General features: G+C 48.2%; 1 protein-coding gene and 1 pseudogene across 1 annotated transcript; one reads left to right on the forward strand and one right to left on the reverse strand.

The window, feature by feature from the left end:
* Positions 1 to 2259: 2259 nt before the first annotated feature.
* Igll5 (immunoglobulin lambda like polypeptide 5) lies at positions 2260 to 7742 on the reverse strand. Its single transcript, XM_051150396.1, has 3 exons — positions 7543 to 7742; positions 4093 to 4208; positions 2260 to 2579 (listed from the first exon to the last, which is right to left on the reverse strand). The coding sequence occupies exons 1-3, from the start codon at positions 7740 to 7742 to the stop codon at positions 2260 to 2262; spliced, it is 636 nt and encodes a 211-aa protein (XP_051006353.1).
* Positions 7743 to 14279: 6537 nt separating this feature from the next.
* LOC127193056 (40S ribosomal protein S28-like) lies at positions 14280 to 14489 on the forward strand (annotated as a pseudogene).
* The last annotated feature ends 1365 nt before the right edge of the window (positions 14490 to 15854 follow it).

Genomic DNA, 15854 nt, shown 5'->3' on the forward strand with positions numbered 1-15854 from the left:
GCAATGAACATGGTTGAGCAAGTATCTCTGTAGTAAGATGTAGAGTTTGTTGGGTATAGCTGGGTTTTGTGGTAGATCAATTTTTTTTTTTAAAGGAACACCGATTTCCACAGGGCCTGTATGGATTTGCACCCCCACCAGCAGTGAGTGAGTGTCTCTGTTCCCCTCATTCACCCCAGCAAGCGCTGTCATTTGTTTTTTTGTTTGTTTGTTTTTTTAATTTAATTTTACTAATTTATTCTTATTACATCTCAATGGTTATCCCATCCCTTGTATCCTCCTATTCCTCCCTCCCTCCCATTTTCCCCCTACTCCCCTCCCCTATGAGTGTGACTGAGGGGGATTACCTCCCCCTGTATATGCTCATAGTGTATCAAGTCTCTTCTTGGTGCGCTGTCATTTGTTTCTTTATCTTGGCCATTCTGCCTGGTATAACATAAAATCTCAAAGCAGTTCTGATTTGCATTTCCCTGATAACTAAAGAGGTAGAACATTTAAAAAGTGTTTTCCAGACTTTTGTGTTTCAGTTTTTGTGAACTCTCTGGTTAGTTCTATACCCCATTTTAAAAATTGTGTTACTTATTTTGTTGATGTTTAGTTTGTATTTTCTGTCCACTAACTCTCTATCAGATGTATCGTCAGTAAAAAAAAATTTTCCCCATTCTGTGGGCTATGGCTATTGCAGGATATTTGATCCCATTTCTAACCCTGATATTGTAAATGGTAAAAAAATCTGTTTCTAATTGTAGTGTGGCTCAGCCTTTGATGCTAGAGCTTTCTGTTTACTGTAAATAAACACTTGTGGTGTGGTTTAGCCCTAGCACACACCTTTAGTACAAGAGCTGTCTGTAAACAGGATTAAATAAAGGCAACCCTAGGTCCAGAGGCAGAGCAAAATTTTTTTTAATTTTGAGATTTACAAGGTTTCATAAAGCCGCAGTGACTGCTGGGAGAAGAGGCAGCGTTCCTCCGGGAACTCCGCTTTCACGAGACTGCCACTCATGATGGGAGGCTTTTGGTGACGAAATTCCCTCCGAGTCACCCATGTTCTGAAAGGTAAATCCAATAATCGCATTAACTTGCCAAGCTGGACTTGGGTGGAACTGTTACTGTACTCTACCATCAGCTCTCCATCTGAGGTTACACTACTGCTCGCCACCCCAGTAACCTCCAGGCTGCGGTTAATCTGAACTTTGACCTAAATCAGAACCAGGGATGGTGAGGAAAAAGCAGAGAAGATAAACCAAGCTGCAGCTAGTAGGGCCATTAACAAACCGGCCAGATGGGCTCCGTGTGAGGGAACCGTCTTGGGTTATGCTCCGATCCCAGCTCTGATCTTAATTGAGATGTGCGCTGGGCCACTTCCTAACGTCTCTAAGCCTTGACCCTCACACTAGAGTAGAGATAGAAGGGGCAGTATCCCACCCGGCAGGCCACAGCTCCGTCCTGAAAGGAGGAAGTAAGTGAGGAAAGGGCTGTGCTGGAGGGAGAAGGAAGCAGGGACTCACGGGCTGCAATCCTGTGAGTGACTGTTCTCCAAGCCAAGAAACTACCATCTTGGGGCATTCAGCCACAGCCCTTTGAAAAAAAAATAAATAAAATATAATAATAATAATAATAATAATAATAATAATAATAATAATAATAATAATAATAATAATTCATCCCAGTTGGGCATGTTTACACACCCAAATGGAAGGCTGGAGCAGGTATGAGAGTCCTACTGACTTTCTCGATCTCCCCTACAATCTGTTGAATACCTTTCTGCCTTAATTGAGGGCTCTGGAAAAATCCTTGTCCCTTCTGTAGCCTGTTAGGAGGGAGGTGCATGCACACCCCTGTACGTGACCCCTCACCTGTGATCTCTAAGGGAGCACAGAAACTCACTGACTCCACAGAATGAAGTTTGTTGGAATGACGCCTTGGGTCATCGTTGGACCCTTAGGTGGAGGGGCAGACGTCACTTGTGTCTCCCATAGGAAGAAAAGTTAGCAACAATGCTATTTCCCAGATAACGCACAGATTGGGAACTGCCTTCTGGGTTAGTTTCCGGATGGATTCTGAGACTCCCCGATTCTGTATCCTTGGGCATACAACTGAAATACGACATGTAAACTAACGAGACGGTGAAGACTCTTGTGGGAGGTAAGATATTTATTGAGTATTAGGCACAGGAAAGGGAGTGGGATGGTTAGTGGCCAAAAAAAAAAAAAATCTGCCACTTCCGGTCTGGCCCCTGAGCTTCGGGAGGATCGTGGTCTAAGAGCATTGAGCGAGTGACCCACTCTTCTCCACAGTGTTCCCTTCATGCGTGACCTGACAGCTGTATCTGCTGTGGGGTGTCCACTGGTCAGACGTGAGTGTCAGGTAGCTGCTGGCCACGTACTTGTTGTTGGTCAGTTTGGAGGGCTGCGTTGTCTCTACACCCTTTGTGACAGGGACTCCGTCTACCTTCCAGCCCACCGCCAAAGTGCCTGGGTAGAATTCTCTCACCAGACACACCAGTGTGGCCTTGCTAGCCTGGAGATTCTTCAGGGGAGGCAGGAACAGAGTGACCAAGGGGTCAGACTTGGGCTGACCTGTGCGGATAGAGAGGGCATGAGAGTTGTCCCAGGAAAGACAGCCCACAGGATAGGGGAGCGACTGTCTTTTTTTTGTTTTGTTTTGTTTTGTTTTTTGAGACAGGGTTCCTCTGTGTGGCTTTGGCTGTCCTGGACTCACTTTGTAGACCAGGCTGGCCTCGAACTCACAGCGATCCGCCTGCCTCGGCCTCCCAAGTGCTGGGATTAAAGGCGTGCGCCACCATGCCCGGCAGAGCAACCGTCTCTTAACAGGAGCCCTGTCAGCATTCACTTCAGCATCAGGGTGTTGCACCCAGGGGTGCTTCCTTCTCCTCTGCCCACTTGAGGCCCCTAAAGAGGAAACAGCCTGGCACCTCATTAGACGGTGTTCCTCTTCCAGGTGAAAGGACCCAGTACCCCACCCCACCCCCACTCCCCACTCCACCCACCCACCCACACACACACACACACACACACACCCCGCGCCCCACTTGCAATCTCGGAATCCTCACTGAGACTCCCTAGTAGCTAGAGTCTGAATCAGACCGACCCTGACCTCTTGCATCCCTCCTCTGGCCCAGCTCCCCAACCCCGTCACTCCTTCGGTACTCAGAGCCTCCTCTGAGAACTGGTACTCATTCATTCTAGAAGATCGGTCCTGTTGGTCTTGAGGTGCGCCTGCTGCTGAAGGGTCCTGGGGGCTGTGCTCCAGATTTCATTCGCTTCTCTCACTTTTCAACTAGAAAAGCCCTGGGAACTCTGCCAAGCATCTGGTGCTGTGGCCACAGTAATCACAAGCGCTGCCTTGGCTTCCTCCTAGGGCTCCAACCAACTATGGTGGATAGCAGCCCCCTGGCCACCGCAGAAGTTTCTGGTGGCTCCTGATCTCGCTGGGCACCATCTGCTTCCACATTCTTTATCTATCTATGTCTAAGGCCATTTGAGGAAGATGGACAAGTAAAACACCTGCCCAAGTTAGACACCAGGTTCCAGGCCTGAGGGGACCCCAGGAACAAGAGTCAGTCTTCATTTTTTTTTCCTAGTATTTTTTTTTCTCCCCTTCTGAGAGGACCTGGTTCTACTAGCCTGGTCACTCTTAGCCTTTTCTGCATCCTCATGACTTTATGAGCCAGTAGAAGATCAGAGAGCCGCAGCCTAGACTGAGCCTGATTCCTCTCTCAGCCTCTGTGGGGTTTGAAGGCTGGGTTCACAGCACCAGCCACCCTCCTGGACCTACTATGTGGCCTTCTCAGTCTGGATGGGCATCTGGGCCTCAGTTCAGATGCTGGGGGTCTAGTGGTCTCTAAGGCCTGAAGATTCCCAGCCCCTGAGCCTCATTTGACCATCTTCCTCAGAAGAGTAGACAAAGGTACTGGGGCCTTTCCTGTGATTTACCTTAAGTCTACTGCCTCTCCCTCATCCACAGAAAACGGCACATGTAAGACTGTAAGGCCAGGGAAGGCAGAACTCCCCAGAATGAGAATGGACAGTCGTGAGATCGCTGGATCATGAGGTCATGAGAGCCACTTACCTAGAATGGTGAGGTGGGTGCCACTACCAAAGATGTGCCATGACTGGGGCTCGGGTGGAGCCCCATGGGACCAGCACCTGGGACCTATTCCCCGTGGAATGATCTGGAACAGAAACCTGTTGGGTGAGTCAGGCACAGTACTACAGTAAATGAACTATGGCCTTGGCAGAGAGGAGATGGACAGCCTAGTATCCCACAAGTCCATCTGTCCATCTACCACTTCCAACCTCTGAAGTTTTCAGTGTTGATGGCAACACCAGGCCCAGCAGATTCCCAGAGAAGTCCTGGGGGTATGGTGGAAGCAGGAAGTTCTGCTGTGTGTGTGTGTGTGTGTGTGTGTGTATGTATGTGTGTGTCCTTTCACAGTGTCTGTGTGTCCTCTATACCAGTTCCTCATGGACTCTCCAGATTCGCTTCCTTCCAGGACCCATGCACACTATATTGTAGGGAAACCCAGTTTTCATTTCTATCATAAGGCCTTCTCTGATCTTTCAGGCTGCTATGGATGCCAGGCTGGCCTCAAACTCACAAAGATCTGCCTGCCTCTGTCTCCCAAGTGCTGGGATCAAAGAGGTGTGCCACCACACATTCGGTCTGTCACTCTGGGTGGTACGAACATTTGTGATTGACTTTCTGGCCAATGTGCCAAGACAATTTAAGGGGGAAACTACCATTCAACAAACAGCTCAGACAAAGGGGCAGACATTACCCTGTCCCATACCACACACATAAACTGACCAGAGATTGCTGTATAAGAAACAAACGACGGGGCTAGAGAGATGGCTCAGACGTTAAGAGCACTGTCTGCTCTTCCAGAGGTTCTGAGTTCAATTCCCAGCAACCATCTAAATGTGATCTGGTGCCCTCTTCTGGTATGCAGGTGTGCATGCAGACAGAACATTGTATACATAATAAATAAATAAATCTTAAGAAAGAAAGAAAGAAAGAAAGAAAGAAAGAAAGAAAGAAAGAAAGAAAGAAAGAAAGAAAGAAAGAAAGAAAGAAAGAAAGAGAAACAAACGGCTCAAAGGGACAGACAATACCCTGTCCCATACCACACACATAAACTGACCAGAGATTGCAGTGTCAAAGGAAAAGGAATTTGAAACCTACTTTACAAAAGAAGTTCTTAGAACCCTTCCCCAAAGCTGCATACCATCTAGCTTGAATTTACCCAGGAAATGCAAATGCCAGTAAATCTGGACTATGAGGTTGCTGTGTCCAATTGAGGTCAGTGCCCACCCTGGAACCAAGACTTAAGTGAACGCATGACCCTTGGAAACTGAGTCCCGAGGCCTCTTTTCCCTTTCCAGATAGCAGAAGCTGGTTTTCATCTTCCAGGAAAGAGTCCGTAAGAGCCAGGTCAGGGAGAAGCACCTAAGGATGCTGATGTTCTTGACAAACTCCCCAGCCAAGATCACACTGGGGTGAAGACCACAGTCTACCATCACCAGTGTCCTTACCGTGTCCCTCACACTCTGCCCCACTCTCAGGTAAAGCAGACAGCTTTCTAAACGCTGTACCACACCAGAGGCGTCCACCAGGAAAGGGCAGTGTTTTGCATCAGCATCCAGTCTTTAAACACAATGACTATAGATGTGTGCTTCGTCTTGTGTTATTTTGGTAGCTTGTGTTTTTAAATGTATCGGGACAAAGTCTTCATGATTCTCACCTTAGACCATAGCACCTGCTAGGATGCTCCCTCCCCGTCACAAGCAAACGATTTTCTTACCTGAAATTCTTAAATATTTCAGATTTGAGGATTTTCACACATACCTGATATGTGAGGGATGAAACCCAACTCTAAAGAAGAATTTGTATTTGATATACACATTATGCAATAGTCTAGAAGCATTTTTATACATTTCCAGTGAGCCGACATTTTGACTATGAAATTAAATATGCAGGTTCCCCACTTGTAAAGCTTGGGGGTTTGGGACGTTTCAGATTAGATATGCTCAACCAATGTGGATAATTCATAACTTTGCTTTTCTCTCTTCCATTTCTTGATCATTTATAATGTTGTTTCTTCATTATGATTTAATAGAATTCTTAATGCGTCATTGATTTTTTTTTTTTCCTTTAGCTATGATTATAAAAAGTGGGATTCTGGTGGTGCACACTTTTAATCCCCGCACTGAGGAGGCAGAGGCAGGCAGATCACTGTGAGTTTGAGGCCAGCCTGGTCTACAAAGTGAGACTAGGACAGCCAAGGCTACACAGAGAAACCTTGTCTCGAAAAAACTAAAAAAAATAAAACTTAAAATTTTAAATTTAAAAAAATGAGATTCTGCCAGGTGTGGTGGTGCACACCTGTAATTCCAGCAGAGGCAGAGGCAGGAGGATCGCTGTGAGTTCGAGGCCAGCCTGGTCTACAAAGTGAGTCCAGGACAGCTGGGGCTACACAGAGAAAGCTTGTCTCAAAAAAACAAAAATAAAATAAATAAACATAAGTAGGATTCTGCTCAGTTATAAAAGAACAAAATATTGATGCATGAAACAACTCAAGATAAACTGCAAAAGTGTCATACTAAGCTAAAGGGGACAAGTTCAAAGGTTATGTTCCTACTCTTTAAAAAGAGAAAATAACTAATGATTCCTCCGCCCACCTAGTTAGCGTCCAGTGAGTCAGGCTGAATGGAAACACTCAGTGTTTCCCTCTGCAGAAGACAGCTGTGGGCAGCTCAGAGCAGACCATCTTATTTTCTGAGACAGGGTCTTACGCTGACCCTGGAGCCTGGGGTTCCTCCCATCCCAACCTCCCTGGGCTAGAGTTAGCGGCATGGGCGCCTACCTGTCTGTTCACATGGGTGCTGAGAGTCTGAACGCGGGTCCTCATGCTTGAGGGCCAAGGTCTTCCTGACTGAGTGACCTCCACGGCCTCAGTTTCTACTCCTCCCACCGCAAGGCGCTTCCATAATATTTAATGGACATTTTGATAATTGCTTAAGAATAAATTTCCAGAACTGCAACTACTTGACTAAGATGAACGCGCGCGCGCGCACACACACACACACACACACACACACACACACAGTTAATTCTAAATGAATGAAGACCACGGCACACTGAAATGACCTGGTACCACAGTCACACTTCTAGCTACTTCAGAGGATCAAGGGAGGACTCAGGAAGTCCAAACCCTGCCTCGCCTACACGAAGTAAGATCCAGACTGGGCAACCTAGCAAGACCTTCTCTCAAGATAATGGAAACAGGAGATGGCTGTGGGGGTGGCTCATTGGTAGAACACTGGCCTAGCATGAGCGAAGTACTGAGTTTAAGCCGGCATTTGACCAGGCCCCCCACCACTCCCCACCCGCCTTAGGCAGATCCTCCTTCTCACATGGCCACTTTTCTTCCCAGTTGTTCATTCCATGGACCCAAGCATATACATCTTCCCCTCCCACCCTCACACACCCCCCCCCCCCCCCGGCTCAGGTAGTCCATACCTGCCTGGCAGGGTCCACAGACTCGGCCTGCTGCTTCCCACTGAGGCTCCAGGGCCTGTGGCTCTGTTCCTTTGGGCTGAGCTTGGGGAAAGTGCATGCTGGACACCATCCACTAGGCCCAACAGCAGCAGCAGCAGGAGGAGGAGAACCGTACACTGCCCAGGGATGGTGCCCTGGGTCTGTCCTGCTCTGAGCTTCATTGGCCCTCAAGTTCAAAGTCAACTCTGGCCCCACTTGCAGTGTAGGTTTCTCAGCAAAAGGCTTGTTCCTCCTCCAATGGCCAGAAGTTATTCTGGTGCAAATAGATTTGTGTAGCCAAACCCCCGGTTGGCTTTGGTTGCCACCAGCAGCACACACACCAGTGACTGCGGTCATCATCTGCGGAGGCCTCTCCCAAAGGGACATCTGCAAACCACCCAGCTGTGGTTGGGATGCAAGCACAACTGTTTCAACTCACAGCTGCCTGCCTAACCCATCCCTGAAGCTCTGGTGGGCTCTGCCTGACTGATATCCAGGCCCCCAAGGGCCTCTGGGTCTATGGCCCATGTCTCCAGGGCTTAGAGGGGCTACAGAGAGCAGCTGAACACCTGCCCCATGAACAGCTAAATGCCAGGGATGCGAGATTCGGTACTAGCTGATGCAGAGCCGGGGGTGGGGGGGGGGGGAGGGCACCCTGCAAGCAGAGGCTCAGGTTCAGCAAAAAGCCACCAGTCTGATCCAGGAACGATGATACAATAATTAAAATGGTGTTTTACGCACCATGTTCAGCATCTGTAGGTCTCATATCACAAACTAAGACACCCCAAATCTTTATAGATATCACCCATATCTGTAAAAGTAGAACTGATCAACGTTAGCCACTCATGGTGCCACCTATCTGCAGTTCCAGCACTGTGGAGGCTAAGACGGAAATGGTGAGTTCAAGGCCATCCTGGGACATATACCAAGAGCCTATCTCAAAGAAGCAACACAAAGCAAAGAAAGTGAATAAACGCTGAGTAGGAGTGTATTGACATGTCCTTTGGATATACCCTGTGTATTGTGAAATAACGCAGACTCTTTTATCCACCATCTTATTTGTTTTTCTGCATGATCAGAATGTGTAAAGTCTATCCTCATCGCTGTCTTCTGTGACCTATAGACCTCCTGTAGCGTGGCTCCAGCTATAGGGGCATTCATGTGGCCATCCAACATTTCTCCCTCATATATCCAGCCATGTTGTGGAATACTGTGATAAGCAGACATCTTGCTGTCTCCCAGATATCATGAGGGACATAGCAAGGTCAGATTCCACGGACTGATGAGATTCGCCTCGGATCCCTATGGCCCACAGACACCGACTGCAAACCCTGAGGGACAAGCACTCTAGCTTGGAGTGCTTGTGATCCATTGAGACAAGGGCAGGGTACCAGACAGTAAAGTGTGAGTTCCCTAAAAGATGTGTGACGTACAGAGGGACCTTGGACATGGCCTAGCTTTCCCTCACTCGAGGCACACAGCCCCCTCTGCCTATGCTGGGCTCCTTATATCTTTTTTTTTTTTTTTTTTTCGAGACAGGGTTTCTCTGTGTAGCCTTGGCCATCCTGGACTCACTTCGTAGACCAGGCTGGCCTCGAACTCACAGCGATCCGCCTGCCTCTGCCTCCCGAGTGGTGGGATTAAAAGCGTGCGCCACCACGCCCAGCTGGGCTCCTTATATCTTGAAGAACGGTTCCAGGGGACATTGACTAAGCTACTCAACCACAGAAGCCTCACACCGCAGGGGACCCGTGATTCCCCTCTTGGAGCAGTGCCAGATCTCCAGACTTTCCCTAACTAGATATAGCATGTCAACTGTTCTCTGAGCCCTGATCCGACCACAGCCTCTGGGCAAGAAGCAGCCACAGAGCATAGCTTCCTACAGCTATTCACAGGTAGGCATCAGAAAATCCCCTTGCTCAACATTCAAGATGCCTGACTCTCCTGTGTTTGGATATAGAATGGTCTTCGATCCAGGTACTTCTGCCATGCTTTGGTACCAGACAATTACCCCTCTCCTCGGGCTCCTGTCCACCTCTCTACTCAAGGCTGCAGGGAGGCTGCCTGCAGCCACTGCAGACCCACCTACGCACACTCAGACTGACTTTTGAACGGCTGTACAACTGCTTTTTCCAGCTTACAGATGTCAACACTCTAGAAGAAGCTTCCTGGCTTTCAGAGTCCCTGGCCTGTTCCATGGCTTCCAAGACCCTCTCTAAGATAGCCTCTGCGATTGTGGAGGGCTCAAAACATTCTCCAAAGCCCACGGATCTCAAGGTTTCCCTGGACACAGGAATGATAGCATAGCAACCACAGGCCTGTCCTACGGCCAGCACCATGATGAAGTTGATGTGTCTACCTGGCTGGGCTGCAGGAGCCCCGGACTTGGCCAAACATCAATCTGGACTGTTTGTGGATAATTTTGGTGAAATGAACATTTAACTCATGGACTTCAAATAATCTAGATTAGCTTTTATGATACGCATAGCTTCGTCTAGCTTACTGGAACACAAACACTGAATGCCCCCCGAACAAGAGGAGATTTTGCTGGCTGATGACCATGGCTTGGACCAGGGACCACTCTTCCCTGGGCTTCTGGCCTGACAGCCCCTTCACATTCTGAGCTTGTCATCTTCAGCCTGTGTGGGTGTTCTGAGAGATGCTGGTCAGGTCAAAGAAAGAAGGGCACTGCAGAATGTGTTGTGGGCAGGGGCATCAATTTTGATTAACTGAACTCCAAGCCACCTCACCTGCAGATGCAATGAGATTACTTATCAAAGAACCACTCAGCATCACTATTCCTTATTGCCCCAGCCTGTTTCTAACGGCAGCTTTTAGCCTACGAATTCCATTACCAATCTAAACCTAGGAGTACCATTCCCTGACCAATCTAACCCTAGGAGTACCATTCCCTGACCAGCCTAAACCTAGGAGTACCATTCATTCAAGCATCATCAAGCCCCTCAGTGACTCTATCCTATGATGAAGATGAGCACCAGACTCCAGACACTTCCCACTCAGAGCCCCACAAACAGCCTCCCAAAGCGCTTTTATTGACTGTTAAATAAAAGGTCTTTTAGCAGGTCAATTCCCACATACCAAAGCCTCTTATCTTATCTAGGATTGTGGCAGGGAGCCATTATCTAAGCAGACACAGTCATTATAAGAATTCCAGGCTTTCCAGGAATGTCTTAGGCCTGAGGTCATGGGAAGGGTCTGAGATTCCCAAGGAAGAGCCACCCCACAAACCTCAGATAACAATCACCCCTTAGTTACAAGCGATTACTGGCAAGGCCCAAGTGACCATCTCAGCCTGGAGTAAAAGCCAGGTGCCGTGTGTAGCTCTAATCTGCTACAAAGCTGTGAGCATCAATTCCTGAGAACACGCGCACGCGCACACACACACACACACACACGCACGCACGCACGCACGCACGCACGCACGCACGCACGCACGCACGTACGCACGCACAGGCATTTTGTTTCTCTAGAGAACGTTACTAATAAGTCAGCTATGTCATCTGATATCCATGGAGTGCTCGGTACAGTCAGTCCTTCACAGACAGCACGCTGAAGTGACACAGCGGTCTGTGCTGGGACACTTCCTACCCAGCTGGGAAGGAATAAAGGGACCTAAGTCCAAAGACACTGAGCCTTTGATGAGCCGTTATCTTCAAAACTGTGAGGAAAGCCACAGAAACCCTTTTAGGAAACGATGTGTGCTGCTCCTGACTCCTGGGGCTCCACAGATAGCCTTTGGGGAAAGCGGGGAAATACTAACCTTCACTACAACTTTCCTGCTGCACTGAACCAGCACATGATGGCCCTCGGCAGGGCTTCAAGACTCACAGAGTTCAGTCCAGACAGGTTTCTGACCAGGAGACGTGAGCTATTAGGTGTAGTCAAGTCTCTCTCACAGAAGGATCACGTTCAAATCTAGTCACTAACACCCAGGCCCCTGCTCCGAGCAGAGGCCTGCTGGAACTGGGTCCAGATCCCTAGGGCGCACAGCGACGGAGGGTCAGTGGGATGGACACCCATGAGGACCAGCTCTGCCCACCACTCCTGCACTGCCAACACTACCTAAAATTAACAAACCCCCCGGCATCTGAAAATGCCAAGCCTGGGCTTGTCCCATGCAGAGCCAACCGCACAATACAGAGAGTTCTGAAAGGAAACATCTGTGTTGCATGTGCTAAGACTGCCACCAGAGGCCAATTAGAGCTCTTCTGACATCTATGTCAGAAGCCACTAGGATGCACATAGGTGTCTCATGTGGACAGAGAGAAGAAAACAAACACCCCCCCCCAACACTCACTCGCTATGGTGTGGATGTAGTTTGCTCTCCAAAAGTTCACGTGGTCCAAGCTTTGTGCTGGTGCCTTTAAAAGGCGCTGTCTAAGGAAATCTTGAAATCTGCAGGCAAATGGTTGGAACTAGAAATGATCATCCTGAGTGAGTTAATCCAGACCCAGAAAGATACACATGGTATATACTCACTTATAATTGGATACTAGCCCATCATGGATGTCCTCTGAGAGTCTTCAGTCAGTGGGGGATTGGGACAGATGCTGGGATTTGCTATTGGGACTCCAGGTAAGAAAGGTATGGGAGAATGGGGAGATAGAAGGACCCAGAGGGTCCTGGAACCCTACAAGAAGACCAGCAAGGCTGGCAGATCTGGACCCAGGGGCAACTACTGTACCAAGCAAGGACAATGCATGCAGTAAAACTAGACCCCCTATTCAGATATGGCCAATGGACAGCGCATTCTCCACAGTTGTGTAGAGAGCCAGGACTGACTGACATGAATTCTGGTGCCCCCTATTTGACCACTTCCCTCCCCTTGGTGAGGAGGCCTGGTGGCACTCAGAGGAAGGGGAAACAGGCTATCTGGATAAGACCTGATGGGCTGTGATCATATGGTGGGGGAGGATGTCCCCTTCTGTCACAAGCCTAGGGGAGGGGAATATGGTGAAAGAGGGAGGGAGGGAGGGGGGGAAACGAAAGATACAAGTGAGGGGATAACAATCTAGATGTAATCTGAATAAATTGTTTAAATTTAAAAAAAATAAATATTTTTTAAGGTGGTGTCTAGGGGCTGGGGAGATGGCTCGGAGGTTAAAGTGCTTGACACACAAGATAGAGGTCCAGAGGCTGCACCCCAGAACCACATAAGGCTCATCTATACTCCCAGCACGTGGAAGCTGGGAAGTGAGGACTCCTGGAGCAAGCTAGCCAGCTTGCACTGGTGAGGTCTGGTTTCCAGTGAAAGACCCTACTCCAGCAATGAACTTCTAACCTCTAGACACACAACACACATGCATATTAACGTGAATACACAAATGCATGCATGCCACATATGCACAGAAAAAAAAAAAAAGAGGTGGAGTCTACTGGAAGGTGATTAGGTGACTGGGGCATTCGCCTACAGGATGGCTTAGTGGAATAGTACCAAAGGACTACATGGAGACCATAGCACTTGTGAGGTCAAGGGTTCTAATATCTAAGGGATATGATGCTTACAGGGACAAGGTCCCAATATCTGCACAAGGCTATTAGTTAGGCTTGTAGGGCCAAGGCTTCTAATATCTGAGATCTGCACAGGATTGTAAAACTGCTAGGACCAAAGGTTCTGATGCCTGAGGCTACCTAAAATGGTAGCTTTTATAAAGGCTACTTTTTTTTTTTAATGGCTACTTATTTTTACCATTTGGTGCTACTACACATTGAGAGAGATGAAAGTTACTAGAGACCAGTGCTTCTTAAAAAGCTCTCCTTGCCTCACAAAACTCCTATCCAGGTAGAGCAAACGAATCCTGAATACTGGACACTATCCTGCTCCCCATAATACTCTCTTTGATTTAAAACATAATTACTTAGAAATTCTCAATGCAGGAGGCATAGCTCACCCGCTGGCTTTCTCTAAAGAATCTACCCAAACCAAGCATGCTGTACCATCTCCACTTCCAAGCCTAGCTCTGCTCACACCAGGCATGCTGCACTGTCTTCACTCCCAAGCGTAGCTCTGCTCACACCAGACCTAGCTCTGCTCACACCAAGCCTAGCTCTGCTCACACCAAGCCTAGCTCTGCTCACACCAAGCCTACCTCTGCTCACACCAAGCCTACCTCTGCTCACACCAAGCCTACCTCTGCTCACACCAGGCTTAGCTTCTTACATGCTTCCAAACAGTAGAACAGGAACACGTCCAATTTTTTTTTTATGTATGTGGGTGTTTTACCTGCATGTATGTTTGTGCAACATGTGTGTGCCTAGTGCCTGTGGTGGCCAGAGACTGTATGGTCTCCTGCAACTGAAGTTACAGACAGGTGTGAGCTGCCACATGGGTGCTGGTAACTAAACCCAGGTCCTCTGCAAGAGCAGTTTTTGCTCTTAACCACTGAGCCACCTCTCTAGCTACCCCCTCTCCCATTTTTTTATTTTTTATTTTTTATTTTTTTAGACAATGCCTTGCTATGTAGCACTAGCTGACCTGGAATTCTACGTAGATCAGGCTGGTCTGGAACTTACAGAGATCTGCCTGCCTCTGCCTCCCACATATCAGGATTTAAGGTGTGCATTACTAGGCATGACTAAATTCTTTTTATGTTGCCATGTTGCCAGCATTACCCTGATTTAAAAAAAAACAAAACAAAAACAGACAAAGATACTATAAGAAAGAAAAAAAAAAAAAGCTCCGCCAGATCACCGTCATCATGGACACGAGCCACGTGCAGCCCATAAAGTGGGCTAAGGTGACCAAAGTGCTGGGCAGGACCAGTTCGCAGGGACAGTGCACACACGTGCGTGTGGAACTGATGGATGACACCAGCCACTCTATCATCTGAAAGGTCAAAGGCCCCGTTCAAGAGGGTGATGTGCTCACCCTATTGGAGTCAGAAAGAGAGGCTTAGAGGTTGCGCTGACCCTGCTGCTGGGTCCTGGATATCCACCACTTAACCCATGGGATGAGTTATAACTGTTAAATAAAGCATGTGTAATCCCAGCACACAGGGGAGCAGTGGCTGGTGAATCTCTGTGAGTTCAAGGCCAGCCTGGTCTACAAAGCGAATCCAGTCCAGGACAGCCAAGGCTACACATAGACACCCTGTCTTGAAAAACCTAAAAGGAAAGAAAAACAAACAAACAAAAACAAATCACACACCAAGACCACATGGGGCTTACTACAAGAAGGCAAGGGGCAAGGATGATTCCACACACACAAACCAATATTAACAAATGAAGGAACACTACTAAACTCATTCTATGAAGCCAACATCAATCTCATGCCAAAACCATATAAAGACACAACATGGAAAAAAAACAAGGCATCAGCCAAATTCCCTAATAAAAATATATGCAAAAAGTTACAACAAAATTCTTGCAAACCAAATTCAAAACTACATTAAGATCTGTTGTGGTTGATATTAGCTACTGTGTATTCAAATGTTAATTGCTTGCTCCCAAGTTTCTCACTAGCAAATCCTCACGTATTGTCTCTGCTTGGCAAATAAAGTGCCTACACCTAGGCTGGGCAGTAGTTTGCAGGCTTTTGGGGGATCAGGAAGGACCACGAGGGAGAGGGAGGAGGAAGGGAGAGGGAGGTGCTCCAGACGTGGGGCCTCTGATGTTAGGAGCTGGGGGTCGGTGTTTGAGAGGTGGTCTTTATGAGCCAGGGTTGAGGAGCAGACCCAGGCTGACTCCGCTGATGTTTGGTTAAGGCCCTTTGTCAGCACTCACCCCACTGTAATCACAGGCTGCACAAAGAATGGTAGGAACGAAGGAAGAATAAAGCAAAATAAACATAATAGCTTGACCACGGAAGTCAGATGGCAAAAAGCTAAGTGCTGCCCCATAACACCTGTCCCCATCACAGGAGCTCCTGAGATGCCCCCCGCCCCCACACACACACCCAGGGTCTCCAGATCTTTCTCAGGTCAGAATGGCTGAGTCACAGGCAACATCTCCCAGCTCATTTGGTTCTGTTTTCTATTGAATTTGGAGGGTGTGTACTTAGGTCACAGTTCTTAGAGCCCCGCAGCCTGGTTTTCACAACTGCCAGGTGTCTTTTTGGTTCCTGAAGCAGAGTCTTGGCAGTACTGGGTTGCGGTCCTGACACCCTGGGCGCCCTGCCCTCCCCACCAGCTCTCCCACCTCAGCTGGGGCATTCCCCACATTCCTTCCCTGCTTTGTTTGTCAGAGCACAGTGATGTGACAGAGGCAAACAGAACAATGAAGTATCAGTAAGAGAGAGTGTGGCCAGTCACAAATGTGGAAGGACATCTGGCTGC

Source organism: Acomys russatus, chromosome 8, assembly GCF_903995435.1.
Source record: "Acomys russatus chromosome 8, mAcoRus1.1, whole genome shotgun sequence".
NCBI lineage: Eukaryota > Metazoa > Chordata > Mammalia > Rodentia > Muridae > Acomys > Acomys russatus.

Bases quoted from the DNA above. Each gene is read 5' to 3' on its own strand.
- Igll5 (XM_051150396.1), bottom strand. From the start codon at position 7,742: ATGAAGCTCAGAGCAGGACAGACCCAGGGCACCATCCCTGGGCAGTGT. The intron at 4,209-7,542 runs GTATGGACTACC...CTCACCCAACAG, and splicing joins CTGTGGACCCTGCCAGGCAG to GTTTCTGTTCCAGATCATTC. The intron at 2,580-4,092 runs GTAAGTGGCTCT...CTATCCGCACAG, and splicing joins CACCCACCTCACCATTCTAG to GTCAGCCCAAGTCTGACCCC.